The sequence below is a fragment of the Plectropomus leopardus genome, chromosome 12, assembly GCF_008729295.1.
Source record: "Plectropomus leopardus isolate mb chromosome 12, YSFRI_Pleo_2.0, whole genome shotgun sequence".
Lineage (NCBI taxonomy): Eukaryota > Metazoa > Chordata > Actinopteri > Perciformes > Serranidae > Plectropomus > Plectropomus leopardus.
Window position 1 is genome coordinate 15345911 of NC_056474.1, and position 20465 is coordinate 15366375.

General features: G+C 42.8%; 1 protein-coding gene across 3 annotated transcripts in view; it reads left to right on the plus strand.

Annotated features, from left to right (window-relative positions):
- The window catches only part of LOC121950962 (ephrin type-B receptor 1-B), a 195700-nt gene that overhangs the window by 97374 nt on the left and 77861 nt on the right, over positions 1 to 20465 (plus strand). For all 3 annotated transcript variants that reach the window (XM_042497107.1, XM_042497106.1, XM_042497108.1), the window contains exon 4: positions 18071 to 18226. In XM_042497107.1, coding sequence (XP_042353041.1) covers positions 18071 to 18226 — 156 coding nt within the window. The remainder of the gene's footprint in view (positions 1 to 18070; positions 18227 to 20465) is intronic.

A 20465-nucleotide genomic window follows, 5' to 3' on the forward strand; every position in this document is an offset into this window, starting at 1 on the left:
AGTAAATGTCAAAAAATGATACCGGTATTTTGTACTACTCTTTCAATATGCATTTTGAACAATCCTGGCATTCGCTAATTAAATCTGCAGAATAATACGGACTAGGCTCAATACATGTTTTGTGCTCAAAGAGGTAACCTTTGCACTTTTAACGCTCAAACATTACATGAAATTTAATGACTTACAGATTTTGCTACCCACTGCATTAAAGCTGGTAGCCTTTATCTTTGGTATACTATTACTCTGTGTTCTGTTCTGCTTTAGAGAAGAATTAAAGGGATAGTTTGAATCTTTTGAAGCGGGGTAATATGAGATACTTATCCGTAGTCAGTGTATTAGATACAGTAGATGTAGGTAGGCTTGCCAGCAGTTTGGAGATGCAGTTTGGAGTACTGCCACAGAAGCTGAGCAATATACTGCTGTGGACAAGGGGCAGCAGCAAAAGTTATTTTAGCCACCTAAAAAAAATCAATAAGAGTTTAAGTGTACAGTATATTGAGAATACTTTCACAGCTCTACCTTTCCATCAGCCAGCCTTTTCCAATGAAGAAGCCATTAACAGCTTCAGTTCTTAATCTGTACTCTTGTCAGCACCACCAGACTCTTCTGACAAAAACATTTTAGCTCGCTGAATATGGGTGCTGCTAGTCTAAAGCTGCCTCGATCAGTTCATTTGTTTGTGTTATTGTGTGACTTTGGTAAATCCAAACTAACCCTTTTAAATGCAAAAGTAGTACAATAACACAAAATAATAACTGATTGATTCCTCAGCTCCTGTGTTCAGCGATGTTAAATTACTGTTTTTCTCTGATGATGTCTGGCTTTGAAATGAGTAACATAACAACTTCATTTCACAGTCTGAAATAGTTGTCTGACATCAAGGTCAAGTGATGAAAATAGTCTCAATAGGCCTCAAGTATACACCTATACTGTTTTTGATGTTTTAGGTTGGACTTTTTTAGGTGGCTACAATACGGTTTGTGGCTGAACTCTCCACAACACTTAGCCTCTTTGTTGGCACTCTCAATGCTCTTCCAAACTTTGCTGAGATTTTCTTTATGTAATACACTGACTTTGCATAAGTACCTCATACAACCCCACTTTAAGGAATCTGAATGCCCCCTTAAAAATGTCAGTGTCAACAGACGTGGACTCGCACTGATAATATAAATGTAGCTACTTTGTGACCATGCAATCGATACATATGGATTGGGTATATACATGTGCCATCACTGATGCAGTGTCTTCTGTACTGAGTCTTGTCTCTCTCTCTTTAAAAGCAATTGATTCTGTGCACAGCAGAGATATGTAATCTGCCCTCGGTTTCTATCTGTGCTGTGCTCCTGGGCTTGGATTATATGGCTGCTTTTAAAAACAGAATGTTTTATTCCTTGTGGTCCTACATTTTAATAATCCTCAACTAATTCAAGAGCCAACAACTTTTTTACTCACCACAAGGCTCATCTGTAATTGCTGAATAATACAGAATACATTTTAGTAATGACCTTATTGTTTCAAAGATAATTAATTGATTCACCAATGGATACCTTTTATAACTAACCCTCTCACATTGTTTTATGATGTCTGTGCACCGTGCTCACAAATACAAAAAGACGTTATCGTCGTGCTGGACCAGCGTTACTGTAGTGTGAGGCCAGACTGCACAGTGGTATGCTTCTCAAAGAGAATGATATCTGATTAGTCCAAGTCCGAATAGAAGCAGAAGCTGACAAACAAATGGATTTGCTGTGTCTAGAATGTTCTCTGGGGGAGCTGGATAGGCTGAGATACAGAGATGCTGCCTTTGTGTTGGAGCCAGCGCAAAGCATAATAAGACCCTTTGGGGAATGAACCAAACACAGAATGATAGGGACACAAAGGCACACATGCTCATACACTCAGTCAATTTCACAATCTCTCTCCCTCTCTCTTCCTCACCCTACCTATCTTTCTTGCTTCCCCATAAACTGACCTTTATATTACCGGCTACTGGGGTTGGCCTATCATTATGTGTTTTGGCTTTGCAGGTCTGGCGAGTTTCTTGACTCTCGCTCAGTTTATTGTGTAAGCCAAGTGTCATGTCAGACTCCCACGTACAGGCCTCGCAGCAGCCTTTTCATAAGGATATCATTGTGTGTGCACATGCATGTATGCGTGTGTGCGCACGGGCATGACTGTGTGTGCTTCACACGCATCACGGCGTGAATGGGCCTGCAAATCCCATTCCCTCCCTCCCTCTCTTGTTTTCCTTCTCTATCTCATCTTTACTGCCTCTTTAATTCCCTCTCTACCACTGTCCTCCTTTCTCGTGTTCTGCTAGCAGAGCAGTCTTAGAGGGAGTTTCACAATAGGGGTATTAACCAAATGTATATTAAGCTTGCCTGACTCGCGCAGTCAATGCAACGCTTTTACACCCCTAATGCCATGTGAATAGGGCTGCTGCTCCCCAAGAAACGCCTCCGTGAGCACTCGGAGTGAGGGGCCCTTTTACCGGCTCTCGTGACCCTGGTCCGCTTTGCCTGTGCCGGGCCCCATCTCAAAGCACACAGTTCTTCATTTTCATAAGCGCCTAATCTGGATTGGAAGCCTCTCCATTGTGGAAATGATTTGAGAGGGGGACTTCGGCCAGACAAAAGGGCCTCGTCTTTTCTGAGGGCTGGGGGCCTCCTTAGCCTTGTTCCTCCCTTAACCATTCTTCCATACAGAGCCCCTAGTAGGAGCAGCTAATTGTTGTATGGAGAGGAAGAGTGATGGGGTGTCGAGCGGATGTCCTGCTTAACACTGCCCCCAGTGGAATATGTATATGACGAAGAGGAAGATTAATGAAAGACAGATACAGGACTTCTCCTACCTTACTAAAAAAAAAGATTCATCCATCTTTCACAGTTTATTTATCATTTGATCCAGTTTAGAACAGATCCTGTGATGCCGGCTGATAGTAAAGTTTGGTTTGATTCCTTCAGGTTACAGCACATAAGACTTTGGAGCTAAAATGTGTAACAAACTCAGAGTGAAGCTTTGAAGTGTAATGCTGTTGCCCTGGGCTACTTAGCTCCAGGGTCAAATGTGATTACACCCTTGATCTGTGTTAGCGCCTTCTGATCTGCAGGATTGCAGTGTAGAGACGTACGTGTGTCTGTGTGTGTGTGTGTGTGTTTGCAGGCATACTTGCATGTGCCTGTATAGGGAAGACTTTGCATGTGCAAATTGATAAACGTATGTATGGCATGCATGTTTTATTCAAAAGGACTATAAGCCTTGATGATGCGTCGTGTGTGTGTATGAGAAACCCATATGTTGGCATGCTTCTCCTCTTAGAGAGGGGTTGTTAACTAATTAGAGTTGTTGGCCTGATCTTAGTGCTTTGTTGGTGTGTCTCTCCGTCTGCAAAGCCTATTCTCTCTCTCTCTCTTTCTCTCTGACTCTATCTCTCTCTCCCTGCTCACTGCTCCGGAACACCTTAATCCAGTGTGAAAGCAATTGGCTCTCTCAGATCTAATCAATAGAGGGCCAGGGCAGCGAGCCAGGGGGAACATCTCTGGCCCCTGCTCAGCTACAATCAATTTAGAACCATCGATTCAGTGATTGAAATACAAAGAGCAGACGCGCTGGACCGTACAGGTGCTTTAGTGTTTGGGTGTGCCAACATGTTATATATCTCCCTGTGTGAGTGTTTCTCCGTATTTATGTTTGTGTGTGTGTACTGAAGGTGTGTGAGAGTGTGTGCACGTAAATTTCTTCATGTATGTGTATATGGATAGTATGATTTATTTTCGAGCCATCTGTACTAAAGTGGGAATGGCATTTAATCTAGCACCTTTGAGATGGAGCCAAGAAAAAAAAATCACTCCTAATCCAATATGTCCTGCCCAGGGAAGGTGTGTTTTCAAAGATGTTTGTGTGTTAAGTTGGCTTGTGCATTTGTGTGCACCCGAGGGTTTCCTATTTACCAGTGTCAGGGCAGGGGGTGTACACCCTGTGTGTTGATGCAATTTTTGGATGCTCCAGCATGCACAGTTTAGGCAGGCCCTTGCATACCATTTGCATGCAAAATGTGACAACATTGCATGACTGTTGACATGTGAGAACACACACATGACATCCACAGGGATGTGTTTGGCTTGTCTTTGCTCTATACTCTGCATGTGTGTGTATTCATGCATATATGATGTCATTGCATATAATATTTGACCCTCTTTCTGCAGTCATGTGTATTCATTTGTGAAATTTATTGCTATGGATTTACAGTACAGGGTTGTGGTGTACTGAATGTCACTGTGTATATATTTATTTTTGACCTAAGTATCAGTTGTGCTGAATGTGAACACGCAAGACTATAAATGTTCTGGGTCATCCCCTACAGTAGCACTGCATCAGTATATGAAGCACTTGACATTGGTCTTGAAACTGCTGTCTTTATAGCCAATGTGATCTCATCCCATCCCATATCATCATTTTTGACGTTGGGCATCATAATAATGATGCCTGAGGCAGCCTTTTGCATTGTAGATTGACACAGGGTATTGGCAGTCAGGTGTAGGCAACAGAACTATAGGTTTAGGAAAATATTAATGTAGTCACCTCAGTCAACTCGTGACGAATAACTCTTGTCAGACCATCCACCTTCAAACCCACAAGAAAACTCACTCTTTCTGGCTCATTTTACTATGTCCATAGCTCTGACTGCCAGTGGGTTTACACTGGAGTTGGTTGAAAAGCTGATGCATCTCAAACAGATGATTAAGAGTGTATTGTATGCTGTATCTGACGCCGGGGGCCACTGGCCAAGCCTTGGTTTTTGACACCGTGTGAGTGAGACCAGGCTTTAATAGCAACTGCACATCATGTGCATATATAATGTGCTGTTCTACTTGGGTGGCCAGGGATGGCAGTGCCACCTGAGAAAGATAATATACACAGTCTGAGATTACATTTGTTTAGTATGCCTTAATGTTTGTGCTAATAATGAATTCTGACTGAGGCCAGTAAACATATGAACTTCAAAACCTTTAAAATCATACCCTAAATGGATTAAGGCGTGTGTGGGCTACTGAGATTGATCTAATAACTTATGGGGGCACCTGAAATTATACCACTATCCTTCATATGTCTCCTCTCATGCATAGACTGTCTTTTACAAACACCCCCACCCCCCGCACACACACACAAACTCTCTCTTTTACTACTGTACCGTGTTAGACCTCACCCTCATGTTAATGGCTTTCTGCCATTAATCCAGTTAATCCAGTTTCCCAGTTGATGTGTTGTGTTTTCCCCTTAATTCTTGGCTTGTCAAGGTGTTGATGTCTTTCACTAAGTTCACAATGTCACAAAGACCTAATGAGGATGTGTCACACACTCTTTTAAGTAAGCCACATATACACTCGCCTCTCCTATACACTTCACTACACATTATCTTCCTTTTGTCACTTTTGTGAGTTCTGTTCATGCCCCCAGGGCAGTACAGCAGTCATTTCACTGGCAGACCTGCCAATTTTTTTGAAGTTTCAACTGGCCTTTATCTTGGTAAAATGAACCTCTGAATACTTACAAATGAATGCACAGACAACAACTTAAAAAACCTGAGATTCTAATACCAGACTTCACAGCAGCGCAGCTACGATTTATGTATGTAAAATTTTCCTCTCTGAAAATTGGAATATAATCAAATTAAAGAAGTACTTAACCCACAAGATGATCATTTGTATTTCAGTTACTCACCCTGTGTTACACTAAATTCATAAGGAATGTTTTGTTTTTCCTGCAATCGTCCATAGTGAACAAAGAATCCAAAAATAGTCTTACACAGGGATGTAATGTAAACACAAGGTGAGTAAAATATATACGAATGGCAATTTAAAGGGAAAAAATTGTTGTAATGCTTTAAATAATTTTCTGGGTAGTCCTAATTCTTCAGTGTTGGAAATTTGGATAGATATATTGGATTATACATTTATAGAATTTATAGGGCTATAAAATAACAAATAATCAATATAAACTGATGCTAAACTTTTTTGCTGTGAGACTGTGATAATTCATGTGCCTGTCCACTGCCCATCAATAAATGACTTCATCTATCAATCCAAAAATGCGTAAAGATGTTCGTAAGGATGTCCAGCATGGCCACACCACATTTAGACACACACAAACACACATACAATAACACATATGTTTGCCGGTTACATAGCTGGGGGCATATTGACTAAGGCTGCCTGATAAAGGTCAGTGCTGTCCAGATTGGGACAGGTGGGGTGGGGGCTGTAGTTCAACATCACACACACAAACACACACACACGCACACACACACACACACACACACACACACACACACCGTCTCTGTGTGATAGTGCATGTCTGTTGTCAGGAAGGGAATACAGCTTTCTGATAAGGTTGTGTAGAGGTCATACAGATGTAAATATGACATGAATATAGATGTGCTGTGGGACCGGTTACCTTCTGAGGATTTCAGGGCTGCAGGTGCATTGCGTGCCAGGGAATTGGGTCAACCTCTGTTCATTTACGCTGTGCAACAGAATATTTGATGAATGCATCCATTTGTCTTTGCAAGGTATTAACAAAGTACATCTCCATGCTCATCATTCATCCACTGAGCTTTTCTGGTCATGCCTGGACCTGATGTCAACAAAATCGTTGTTTTGTGTGTATAAAAACACACCCACCATGAACCATGAATGGAACTGACTGCATTGGGTAGGACAAATGCATAGTTCCTCTAAACAGCATTTATTATGCAGCCTTTTTTATTTCCTGTTGCCTATTGTCAGCTTTATAAATAATAGCCTGGCTGTTACTTAGTATGCAGTGAGAAATGGCTGCTTTGCACAACACACATATTGTGGGACTCTGTCACCAACAATTTGACTGACAAGATGCACTCCTGAGTGCTTTCTCACTTTGTTTTGCTCTCACTTTCCCACTTCTCTCTATCTCCCTTTCTCACTCTCCCTTTCCCTGTTCCTGGTCACTTTTCCTCTCCCACGCTTCACACATAATTTGTGTCTTCTCTTTTGATGCACAGGTTTTTATCATTATTTCCCATTAGGCAAAATAGCAGCAGGGGTGATGGGGGGGGGGGGTAAGCTAGTACCGCTGGACGAACATCTCGCCGCTGAATGCTTTAATTATATTGATGTTGCTGTTTTTGTGATAGTTGATGTCATCACCACCCCACTGTGCAGTGCTGCTCCTGATGACCTCTCTATCACGGTAATGCTCTTGCCACCCACCCCCCCCTTCTGTTCTCCAACTTCACCTATCCACCTCTTGTCCTGCCATTGGAGACAGAGGCTACAGCCCGAGGGTAGACCCTGAGCTCACTACTGGATTTCAAAAAGCCAGACTTGTGCTTTCCCTCCCCTTTCCTTTCTTGTCACCCACCTCCAATTCCACTTTACCGCTAACCTCTGGCCTCCTTACTGTGTCTGACAGCCTCTTTGCCATGTGTGAAAATGTCAGCATCTGCATGACAGGGTGCAGACGCTTACAAGTGGGTTATAGGTCGGAGACAAGATGCAGCACTTCTATGCGGTTACGGGGATGGAAGGGCCTCCCGCGGTTACTGTCTCAGCGATCATCAGAGGGAAGAGAAGCCCGTGTTCAGCTGTGTGGTTCCGTCATGGGTGCTTGTCTTTGCCAGAATATTTTGGTGTAAACATTGTGTTATGTACGCTCAATTAGGAATCAAATTAGGGAATGGTAAACAGTGAAGGGACCTTTGTTTTCCAGTTGTTTTATCGTTCTACTCCTCTGCTACCTTCAAATGTGCATAATTACTCATCCCCATTCACAGGCCTCTGCACTCATTAGCGGGGCCTCACCCCTCAGCCAAGGGTCTGGGTATTTTAGGATACATGGGTATTTGAAAGCCATTGTTAAGCCTTTGCTAAAAACAATTCTTAGAGCATTTTAACAATAAATGGGCTGGTAAGAATTGATGTGTTGAGATCTCATCTAGATTAGGACTGCAGTAGTTGCCAGAGTATTAGCCTCAGCTTGTTTTCATCTCTCTCTTTTTTTTTTAATCTAAATGCACATTTAGATTAAATACAATAAAAATATTTAAATACATTGCTTCTATTTTTTTTTCTAGTGTTTTGTGTTTGAGACTATCACGCCTACTAGTTAAAACCATTACAGTAGCATATATACATATACAAATATTGCAATATTAAAATATTTTGTATTTTCTCGAAATTATCGTCTCTGTGTAGTGTATGTTATCCAAGTGATGGTCCTCCTGAGAGTCCTTTCCTTTATCACAGTAACAGTCATAATCACACATACCAACTCTGTTGACTCACTGTTTAAAAGTCTGTTTGGGTGATATTTTGGCGACAGATCTGTAGGTACCAGCAGGTTGACTTGTTTCCTTTCCCTCACAGCTGCTGTAACTGTTTAGAGATCACTGCTTTGCAGCTAGGACGAATGAATTTTAAGAATATTTCAGACATACATGATGTATGCACATAGTGTTTTTCTCTTAGTTTTAGTGCAAAAGAATGAAACAAGTAGTCAGTAAATGAAAAACAATCCATTCTGAGAGATCTTGTTAGCTCAGGGATCTGTCAGAGTCCTTGTTACTCCAATTGACTCTTATTACATTGTTGCATGGAAAAGTGTGTTTTATATTCAATCAATATTACAGGGCCAGGCACATTGCTTCAATGCCAAGCAACTTAGCTTTAAGCCTGAGCTCTATAGAGACATACATACAAATGCAAAAGCATCTAAAATTAGAATGTTTTCCTCTCCTTTTAATAAGAAAAATCATTTGTTTTATGGTTAGCTGCTACTCATTGCTACTTAATTATACTATTTACCAGCTCTGTGTTTATATTATTAGTAGAACAAGGTTTTTAATTGAATGAAACAATAAAGAAACTTAATTATAGACAATAACAAAGCTGATCAAAAAGCTGATGCTCCTCTTTGATCATAAATGGCAAAACATGACGAGATTTCCTTTTCACAACGCTTACCTGCACAGACTCCTTTCTCCTTGTTGATTTCGGGATTTAAGTGACATAGGCTGCCATGGATGCTCATAATTTTATGTGCTGTGCATCTTGTAGTGCTATATCAATACAGGGTATGTCCACAGCTCAGAATTCATAGCTCGAAGCTGCCGCCTGTAACTCTGTTTGATTTCATTTTCAATTACACACTTTGTGAAGAAATAACAAAAACAAAAAAATCTAATTTGGCACCAGAGCATATGCATAATACATTAGGCAACGCTACACAGGTAAAGGGTCCAAATGACTGGATTGGCTGATAAAAGTCCAACTTGATTTGTTCACTCATTTTTGTTTCTTTGTTTTTTATTCCAGTTTCTAATTATAAACAGGAGACAAAGTTACATTTGTAGATGGGCAAGCCTTTTCTCTCTGTCCCTAATTCTCCCCTAGCATAATGCTTTATCGTTTACAATCTGCACCTTCTCATCAGGCTAAGCTCAGCTTTCGACAGAACTATGAGCAGTGAAAAAAATAAAAGCTCCAAGGCCATAAATGTAGTAGACATTGTTGAGCAGAGCAACAGCAAAGGAGCAAAAAGAGCAAGAGTGGGCATCTTTGGCTAACTGCTATAGATTAATTGATCTAGCCATGAAGTTAATGAGCTAGATCCTTTTTAAAAGAGACAAGTGCTGAGACAGAGGAAGCTAATGGTCTCTCACAACATGGAGTGGTAAGAAAGAGAGAGCTATTTATCTTGGAACATATACTTTATTCACCGTGTGACAGAATCGCAAGGTAATTGACGGGGCCTGTAACTGCTGATTTTATTACCTCATTCTGATCATCCTTCTCTGCAAGTCATGATCCACAGACAACTCAACATGGGGCGCAACAACTGATTTCTGCTCCAGATAGCTGAATAGCCTTTTTTTTCTGAGCCAGTTGACAAACAAACTTGACCATAAAGTTGAACATCCTCTCACCATCACATTAATGCATCTAAATTGGTAATGGAGGAGGCTTTTGTGATTACAGTTTGCAAGCTGACTGAAGGTAGATTGATCGAATCAGTAGTGCAATCATATCGCAATCAAACACCGGCAATAAAATGCTGCTTGCTCACATAACTTCTCTCAACTGATTTCACCCCTCATCAAGTAACTCTTCATCTCTGCCTGTCTTGCCCCTTCGCCTTTTCTTTCTGTAAGTTGGCAGTGGGCAATGAGCCTGGTCAGGCCCCTGTTAGCTTCTGATTACAGTGTAGATTGTAGTGCAAGCAAATGTTACTGCCTGCTGAGCAGCGATATGTTTCAGGAGGGCGGTTTTCTCTTCCACCTTGCCAGCCAGGGATGGATTGGCACAGTGGTGTCTCCTGGAATACCAATGCCTCCTCAACGTCGTCGGCTCTATCTCTTTCCCCCCTTCGCTTCTCTCTGACCACTCCTCTATCTGAAAGATATGCTCAGTGCCTTGGCACATAGCTGCATCTTCCTGGAAATAAAATTGACCTGAGCCAATGTGCCATGCGCAATGCAGAGCGGCCAACTGCCAACGCAACACCCGGTTATGACGAGTCTGTGTGGAGCTAAGAGATTGTATTGCTTTCTTGATCTGTATCATGTTATACACGTACACACATACATGCATGTACAAAAGCAGACACACTACTCATGCACGCGCTTTCAGTAAGCCAGATTTCCCAGTCGGCTGGTCTGTCATTGGCCGGCTGTTCAAAGGGAAAGTGTGGGCCAAAAAAATACTGGCTGTGAGGTTACCATGGTAACAGCCTGCCCAGGGGCGTGGGCTGTCTGCTAAATTGTGCGCTGGTTTGTTAAGGCTCACACATACACACACACACACACGCACCTTAATTTCAACCGTGTGTGTCTTCCTACATTCATTGTCTAGCAGACACCTGCTCTGTTCATTAGCATTAGCAGTCAGACTGTCGGATTTCATGTCCTTATGTGAAGCAAACAGATTATTTTGGAGAAATCACACACAGGCCTTTATTTTCTTTTATCTGGACACTCTCTCATCTTCCAGTTATTTTACTGTCTCACTGCCCTCTATTGAATCCACGCAGATATGTTTTTTCTCTTCAAACATGCTCATATGGAGGAGCACGGTGCTGAGCTGCTCTTATTCACCAAATATTAGGACTTTAATGGGTGTCAAAAATTTATCAGAGGAAGCGAATTGTTGTCTATCTTTGTCTCATTTTTCTCCCCTGTATGTTTTCTTTAGAGCCTCGCCCTGTGATACAAGGCTACACAGCAATATGGCAGTGTGTAGAGTTTCAAAGGTAGCCTAATTGGATGGTATCTCAGGGGGCTTTAAGTATTGTTCACTGGGGTTTTCTGCAGAGTCAGACATTGCTGTATTCGCTAGTTGAGAGGACAGGTATGTCAAGATGATCAGTGTTTGCTGAAGAGGACTAAGGCAGCAGAAAGTTTAGAAGAGTCGAATTTATGTGTATGTGGGTGAGTTTGTGCGTACGTGGGTGGTTGTGGGTGTAGGTGCGTGTTTTATCTTGGAAGAGAGACTGACAGGGCCAGAATGGACAGATGATTAACGATCAGGGGGAGTGTTCTGTGGGAGGAACTCTTCAGCACCGCAGCTCTCAACAAAAGCAGAGGGGGTATGCTCCTAGTGCTGCACTCTTTCAACCATCCCTTTTATTCCTGAGAAAAACCTCTCCGGCCCTCTTTTATTCCTCCTCACATTCTCTCTTTCGGTGAGATTAGAAGGCGATGACAGGCGGTAGTGGAGACATACACTGACCAGACTTGCCAAGTGATGTCACCGCTTTGAACCCTGGATGCCTTCAAGTAGAGAAGAAATGACCACACTTGTGAGATGTTGCATGCAGTTTAGTCCCAGATCTTAGACTGAAATGTTTTTCGTGACTCCCTGTTGACCCATGTTGGCAGTTTATGAGAAATATGCAAAATTGTTCTTGAATCAGTTTCTATGAATGAATAAATCATATCCCTAAAAGGCATTCTACCCGGACTTTTAATATCCTGCGGGCATTTTCTGATGATTCTGACATGCCTTTGTTTCGAGCCAGGCCTCTGTCTCAAATTATTGTATTGTGTTTTTCAATGACCTTGTGGAAAAATGGAACACCTGGGTTGGAAAAGCAGCTCATTACGTGAATTGTGGCTGGAAAATGAACAATGACAGACGAGCGCGACTGAATACCAATAGGCTGCTGCACTGATTGCCTTTTTGTTTTAAGATGTTGGCTGTCCTGCCACGTTCTGCGTCCCCTCCGCCAGACAAACGCGTTCATTTCACTACTCGGATGATATTGTCTGATTTGTCACATGAGCAAATCTTTACAGGCATGCGCTTGGCAGGTATGCAGCCTGTGGTTGGAGTGGGAGAGAGCTGTTTTTCTGAGTGACTGAGCAACAAAATAGTGAAATACGGGTCAACTGGGGTCTTGACCCGATCATAAGCCCGTCTGTATGAGTGTTTGGGAGTCAGGGGGGTGTATGCATGACTCAAAAGCCTGTAAAGACTGTGATCCATGCCATGTGATGGATGAGGGCCAGGGTTAAGAGTGTATTGCGGAGGATAAGGGTTGTACTTAAGGGTCACTGAAGCTAACTCACAACTTGTCCCCTTCTGTGGGTCACGCACCCTCTCCGTACAATGTTTTAAAACCTCAGAGAAGCAGAGAAGGTAAAGCTGCTAAAAAAAGTATCTTTGGTTTTTTTTCATTTTAAAAGACTGTGTTTAAATATTGTGGAGGAAATCATATGTGGATTTAATCAGACAAATGCTGCAAATACTTACTTGTTGCAAGTCAACCTGCTGACTTGCAACAAGTTGATCTGACCATCCTGCACCATTGCAGGGTTTTCCACACATTCTGTATTTGTGACGGCACAATTAAAATATCTGCTACCATGTACTGATTTATATTTTCAGAACTGGATTATTGGTATTGGAATATGTAGATACTGTTTGGTTTTTGATTGCGCCAGAGCGTACTGTGGGCACAGATGAAGCATCAGAACACCAGGTGCAGTGGACGTGAAACTTAGTCTAAAAGTTTTCAGCTTTCACTTGCCGCTGTAGCAACTGCTCCTCTCAACCATCGATCTGATCTGATTAGCTCTGACTGCATTTATAGATCAATCATCCACCACGCAACTCAAACTTTACAAACTGCTGCTGAGGGAAAGAACTCAAGATGAGTTCTGCCTCTGATTCTGTAGGGAAAAACTGCATCCATTTGAATGCTCTTATTTTATTTCTATGCTCTGCAACATAAGAAAATGTCCTAACTTGAGTCATAACTTTAACGTGCTTAACTTTGTCAGTATTTGAATGCTGTAAAACTTTTTTTGAAGAGATAGATATCTCCTAATGCAGAAAGGAACTCTTTCCTTTAAATCTCAGATTTATCACAGTACCTTTCCACATCAACTGCTGCATATGTTTGATTGCATTTTCCCACAATTTGCTGCCAAGCCATTTCTGGTGATTTAAAAACCTCATACACACTTCAGAGTGATGCCAAGGCAAAAGTCAGGGGAGGACTTAGTGTACTGTGACTTTGATTGGGTTTGAGGAGGAAAGCCATTTCCAAACCCATCTTGGTCATAATCCTTTGCCTTGGCTTACTGCAACTCCTAACTGTGCATTTCCATTTTATCTCACACACACCTGGTGATGCCGGCATGACAAGCTAATAAAAGTCTCATTTCGCTGCCTTCATAAATCCCACGTCTCCAATTACTTTGGATTCTGATGGGCAATATACATTTCGCAACGGCACATTCTAAACACATGCACCTTATGTGACACAGAGCCAGAGAGCTACCATGCATGATGTATTGCCTGCAGTGTGCACTATATTATACGCTCAGCAACACGGTTAGTCTAACCCCAGGCTCTGCATATCAGCCATTGTTCAAGCCTCTTCACAGAGACTAGCTCATATTGCAAATCTTCTCGTGTAGCACTTGTCTTGGCCGATCAATACATCACTGTTGTGTAGAAGGAAGATCAGAGTTTTCCTCAAATTAACTTTTGAAATGTGTGGTATACAAAGTCAATCCACATGCTCATTTATGAGCTACATTCAAAACTGAGACTGTTGTCATTATCAGGAATGTAGAGTGGAAGAGAACCTGCTGGGAAAATGACTGACAGTGAAGAGATCATCATCTCATCTCTCCCGGTCAGGCTTGCTGGGACATTAGGTCATTGCAGTTAGACTGTGATGAGTAGCGAGCAGCGATCCACAGCTGCCATACCTCTGTCAACTCGCCGCGGAGTGAGCTGGAGACGGAGGGAGAGACAGAGAGAAAGACAGCCAACCTTAACAAGAATTCAAACCTGTCAATCAAGACAAAAAAAGCAACACAGGGAGAAAAAGGTGGTAGAAGAGAGACAGAGCAATTCATTACCAGTGGGACAGACCAAAAAGATGTTAGGGCAGAGAAGAAGTGAGAAGGAGAGAACAATGCAGAGAGAATCCTGTAGAGATCACTTGAAAGGGAGGAATGTTTTGTTTTTTGCATGCAGCCAGTTCACTTGTGGGTTATTCTCCCATTGGGGAGACTAATTGCTTGTTGATCTAATGTTCTATCCCCTCCTGTCCCCCAAAAACCAACACATTTGATGAGTGATGGGTCTATGTGCCTTTTTTTTCAGTGGGACAGGAACTCCTGGCCTCCTCCAATCTAAATATTCACAAATCAGGAGAAAAGACTTTGGGCTCAGTTCCAAATTCGATGAAGCATAACGCTACGCAGCCTCACTGCTGCCCGCCCTTAGAATGATCCCTCTGAGGGCTCGCTAACACTGCTCACATCGCTTTCTCACTCTCCCTCTCTGTCTATGCCCATATCTGTTTCTTCCTCCCTCTCGCTCTGTGAGGCACATCAGCGAGCAGCTAATTAATGAGTTTAATGCTAGGATTCATCCACATATTATGTGTCAATTAGAGAAAGAGCATCAGCTCCAAGGTAGGAGATATAATCTAAACGGACATCCATCCTGCGCTGGGTGTGAAGTGTTTGCATGTTTGTTTTTGCCTAGCTGTCACTTATCTCCCCTCCTGTAATGCTGATGGCAGCATCTTCACATGTCCAAGGCAAGGTATTAAATTATCTCAGGCTCTGTAGAACATATGCTAGTCAAGTGGCAGAAAATATGGGTGCACCATTTATTTAATGGGGTCACATGTGTAAATCAGTTCTGTAAATGCATTCCTGAGGTGAGGATAGCATTGATGCCAATATGAGGATGTTTTTTTGAGGGTGTGTGTTTATGTGAGCGAGTGTGTACACGAGTATGAGAAGTGTGTCTATATGCATTCTTCTGCTCACAAGTTTGCCTTGAGGCACTTTTGCAGCGCTGCCATCTCAGACAGCTGATTCAGCACAGCCTCCCCTGCCTTTCTCTTCACTTTTGCCCATTTATGAGTGTCCAGGCTCGCTACTGTCTGTCTGTAAACACACAACCCGAGGGCAGAACCCGATGCACATATTCTGCTCACGCCCCATTAAACACACGCTGAACAACTTATTGTGATCCCTTTCAGAGTCAGGGCAATAGATTTGAAGCGTGTGTGTGCATATGTGTGTGATGGCCATGCGCGTGGTTCCTTGCTCACCCTGATGCATGAATTTTACACAGCAAAGATGATGACACATTAGTTCTCTCCCCCTCTCCTGTTGAAAATGAATTTTTGATCTGTATTTTATCGTCTTGTAATCTCTGATATCTTCGGAAGTTATTGCTTCATAAAATGGCTCTGCAGCTGGTTTGTGCTTTCCCATATGGCCAGAGAGGGCTTTTTTAAGAGTCTCGATGTTCTTGTTGTATATAGAACTCGATCTTCTCACACATGAAATCTGTGTATTACAAGTGAAAAGAGGTCGCAAACTTCCACTCCCACACACTAAAACAGAGGCTCACACTTCCCCTATAGAAGCATTATTACCTTTACTCTTGCAAACCCAGTAGACCTATATATTCCACTATATAAGCATCTATAATTTCAAGACAGCCTGGAGTATCCACAGCATAGCAATGCGTTTCGCTTGGGGGATATAGTTGTGCATTGGAGCTGTGATATGCCGTATAGCTCCTAGGGTTGTTATATAAGCTGTTTGTGGTTGTTGTGGTCCGCCCTGGTATGTGTGTTTGTATACGGTGGTCTGGCTGTGTGTGGACAGTGTTGTGTGACTAGACATGAGGTCAGTCAGTTAGCCTCTGGTGTGTCTGCCAGCCCGACCGAAGGAGACGGGAGAGCAGCCGCCATTGGGGGCAGCAGCTTGAGTTGTGTGTATGCATGATGCCTCCTTTTTTTCCTTCACCTGCTTTCCTTTCCCCTTTTCTTCATCTCTCCATTTTTCACCAACAACCCAACAGAGAGACCGGCTGAATGGTATGAATGGAGGAGCCATAAAAAAAACGAAACCTGCTCTTTTTACAACGTAGTAAAGATGACTCTGGATTCCACACACCGGCCTCTCAGTGCATTTTTTAATGAAGCATAAAATTTTTTAATTAAATCTTAAAAGCCTGTTGATACAAAGGTCCAACGGTTTTTCTCACATAGCTGCTGTGCCACATTCTCCACTATTTGATCCGGCCTTGTGGCAGAATGGGACCAACTCCTTGGTCATTATTGCTTTAAATAACTCTCCATTTACCAAGCTCTGCCCAGATATTGGAATAGAGGGCTCCTAATCACATACAATAGAGCCATTTCGTTGTAAATTCAATACTGGTTTAACCGTTTTCTTTTGCTTTTTAATATCTGAAACACTTAGCCAGTGGCTCTTCATTTTGTTTACCTGATAAAGTCTGTAATTGTCTGCAAGAACCTTTTTGTTCTTGATATGTATCTTGCTGCACTTTTTCTCAGAGCAATTTTTTCCTTTTACATACTGCACAAATACTGCTGTCACAGTTTAGTCTGTGAAAAAAGGGATATCACTTGTGTTTTTACACAAGTATGAGTACCCTACATCCCATTTCTCAGCCGCAGAGTCAAGCCTTTACAGTCTTTTGCCCAAGCAAATAGACACAGCTGGAGAAACTGTAAGATGCTTGTCCCATTAAATTTATAACCCCTCCCCCTCTGGAGTGCAGCAGTACCACAGCTTCCTCCCCCATCAGTAAGCCTGCTAAAATATTAGACATTTATCATGGTTATTACAGTCAGTAAATCCTTCCACACGGTGCAGAAACCCCCCAGCTTTGTATTCTTTTGGGATGTGAGGCTAAATGGATTAGGTTATTGCCTGGACATAGGTGCGGTGATATCAACTACAATAATCTTTGTCCTCCACCACGGCCTTTAAAATTTAGGGCCCAAACACATGAAGCCAACCGCCACTAACTAATGACTTTGCCTTGTGTTGCCTCAAGTCTTCTGCTAAAATTTGCACTTGAAGAAACTGAAAATGCTACAGCTGACCACTGACTCATGCATATTGTGTGAACCCCAAATATAGTTAGTTGGCTGTATTTCTTGTCTAAAAGAAACCATTATGGAAAATAAAACTAAACAAACTAGCCCACCATTTTCATGCCACTTCTAATTAAACAGTTGTGTCAATTAATCGGGATAGAAAATGACAATGTGTCAGATAGAAGTGTTGCAAAGTTTCTATTAGCCGTTCGTTTTACTTCCAGGTGTTGTCCACTTGTAGTCTTTTGTTTGTGGAGAATGAAAAGAAATGGTGAAAGTGAAAATAAGACAACCAGGTGAAATCACAGCTTGCCTGGGCTGTACAGTTAGTCAGAGTACGTCCCTACCAGCTGCCCTGGCCGTTAATTTAACATGGTTAAATGGTTTAATTTAAATAGCAACCACCACAATGCAAAACTACTGATTGATGATTTCCCACAGACACTCAACAATTGTCCAACAGCACCTCACGGCCAACTTTCAGATGGGTGCATTTGGGCGATCAGAGTGAGGGCCAAAGCAGACCCTTGTGAACACACAGACATAGAAACTATGATCCAGATGCCGGGTTCATGCATTGTTGTTGGCTTGTAGATTTTTTTTTCTTCATTCATTCTCTGACGTTGTTTTTCTTTTCTCACAGCATGCCCGCCGGGTACCTTCAAGTCCACCCAAGGTCCTGGTCTGTGTCTACAGTGCCCTCCTAACAGCCGCTCTACAGCTGAGGCCGCCACCATCTGTGTGTGCCGTAATGGTTACTACCGTGGCGACGCTGATCAGCCGGATGAGCCCTGCACCAGTGAGTATATCGCACATGACATTATGAACACACTGTCACACGCTTACATTCTTTTTGGACATGCACCTGTAAAAGCCACCCATGTGTGCACTGAGGCATAAATGAATGTTTGACATCAATATTGAATAGTGTGGTCAAGCATACAGGCCACTATATTTTCATGATGACAGTGTCGAGATTAATCTGACTTTGTCTCTCTCTCACTGTCATCAAAGCAGCACATGTAGCAGCATTTAAATGAGCATGTACCCAGAGCCCTAGCAGTCTTTGCAGTCTGGTCATAATAATCACATTTCAAGGTTTTCATCATTGACGTCTCCTTCACTGCGCCATCGAGCTTCCTCGCTGTTTCCTCTCAGTTATCTCTGTCTCTTTTTCTTGCTGTTGTTCTTTCTTTCTGTCTGCTATCATCCCCCGAAGTCCTAATTACTCAGGCAGATGCTGCGAAGCTTCGATACTGTCCTGCCGCTATCCGCTGGAGATCCAATAAGGCCCCTCGCAGCATCATAGTTATCTTAATATGATGTAAAAGCAATATGCTAAGCCTTCCTGTTGTCCCTGTTGACACCGGTTACGCAGAAGGAGTGCGCCGTTAGACCCCCAAAAAGTTTGTATACCTCTCCTCCCTCGCTGCCACTGGGGAGTGTCTTAATGGTATTTCTCTCCTCACAACAGCAGACCTGGAAGCATTATTGGTGTGGTTATGTATTCATTTAGTCCTGATTTATTCACATAGACCTGGCTAATTGGCCTCAGGAATATGGGCTCTGGACTGTACTCCTTTCCTAATAGTTTAGCAGCTGTAGCCTTCACAGCTAAAACCTGTTTTGAATGCAACTCTTTTGCCGTCTTTCCTTTTTATAACTCTGAATAAGTGCCTTTAAGGTGCAGAGGGACCCCGATGCAGCATGGCTGTCTGTCTGACTGCTTGAACGCTTCCCAAGCGTAGCCATCCACACCTTTAGGCTTTGGATGTTCTCGACGGATGACACCCCACTTTCACCTTGAGATTTCTCCACCCTCCCATGGTACACTGCATAGCTCTCTGGTGAATTAGTGAACGCTTCATCAAGTACAGCATCTGCCTCTACCTTGAGGCCTCAAATTTCCCTCAAGCAATCTCCACAACAGCTCCCCAGTGGAGCTTCTTGAACAGATCCCTCTGGTCTGTGTTCACTTTCCAAACGAAGCCTGTGTTACTGTTTTTTTTTCCTGCTTTCAATCAAGCCACTTCTGTCTTATCTTCTCTGTCAGTTCTGTTCTCTTTTCCTCTGCTGCACACTCCGTTTTTCTCAGCTTCAATCCTCTCGATATCTTAACATTTAGGCGAGACTATTTTTGGGTTTAAATGATAACACATCATACTAGGTGCCTAGTAAAATCATTCTTAATAAGTTAAAAAAAGGGAGAAATGCACACTATTACAATCACTATTACACACTGCACCACAAAGTAAAATATACATTAAAAGAGAAAAATGCTTTTATTTCCCACGTTTAAATGCATGTCCTACTGAGAATTTTAGTTTTCAATCCTCCCTTTTAACATTAACATCTTAAACCAACCGATTCCTCGTCAATTTGTGTTGACAGAATTCTTTTGCAACGGCACATTCAAAGCCTCCTCTGAAGGTTGAATCATACAGCCGCAGCTGAGCTTGATGCTCAGGTTGCCCTAGATCTCAGCAGGGGGGGCCAGTGAGATCATCCCAGTAAGAATCTCTTTAATACTGCGGGTCCCGATAAGAGCGCTGCTTGAGTAGCTTAAATCAGGCCAATCTGTGGCTGCAGAAGCTGTAGCTTTGGCGCTTTTCGCCACCATCAGAGGCGTGGGTCCCTGTGTGCTCCAGATCAGTCTGATTAGCTTGCTGATGGATTGTCCAGTGCCTGGCTCTGTCAGTATGGGGGGGGGGGGGGCTTCATGCTTCCTTTTCTCCCCTCAGGGACACGCCAAGCCTGGGATGCACTTCAAACTCCCCTCTACCTCCTGGCCCTCCTTCATCTCAATCCTCAGTCTTGCACTGAGTCCAGCCATGCCTGAGGGGAGGAACACTGAGCGTTCTGTCTCGCAGCGTGAAGCCCACTCCTGTCAGCGTGGCTACCCAGCAGTGGGCTCTGGGACAGTGGCTTGCATTGCACTGTATCCTCTCTTGGTCCCTTCCCTCAGGCTCCAGGCCTCAATCTGACGTACTTCTACTTACCCCTGGGCGTGTACATGTAAAAAAGAATTAAGGTTTATG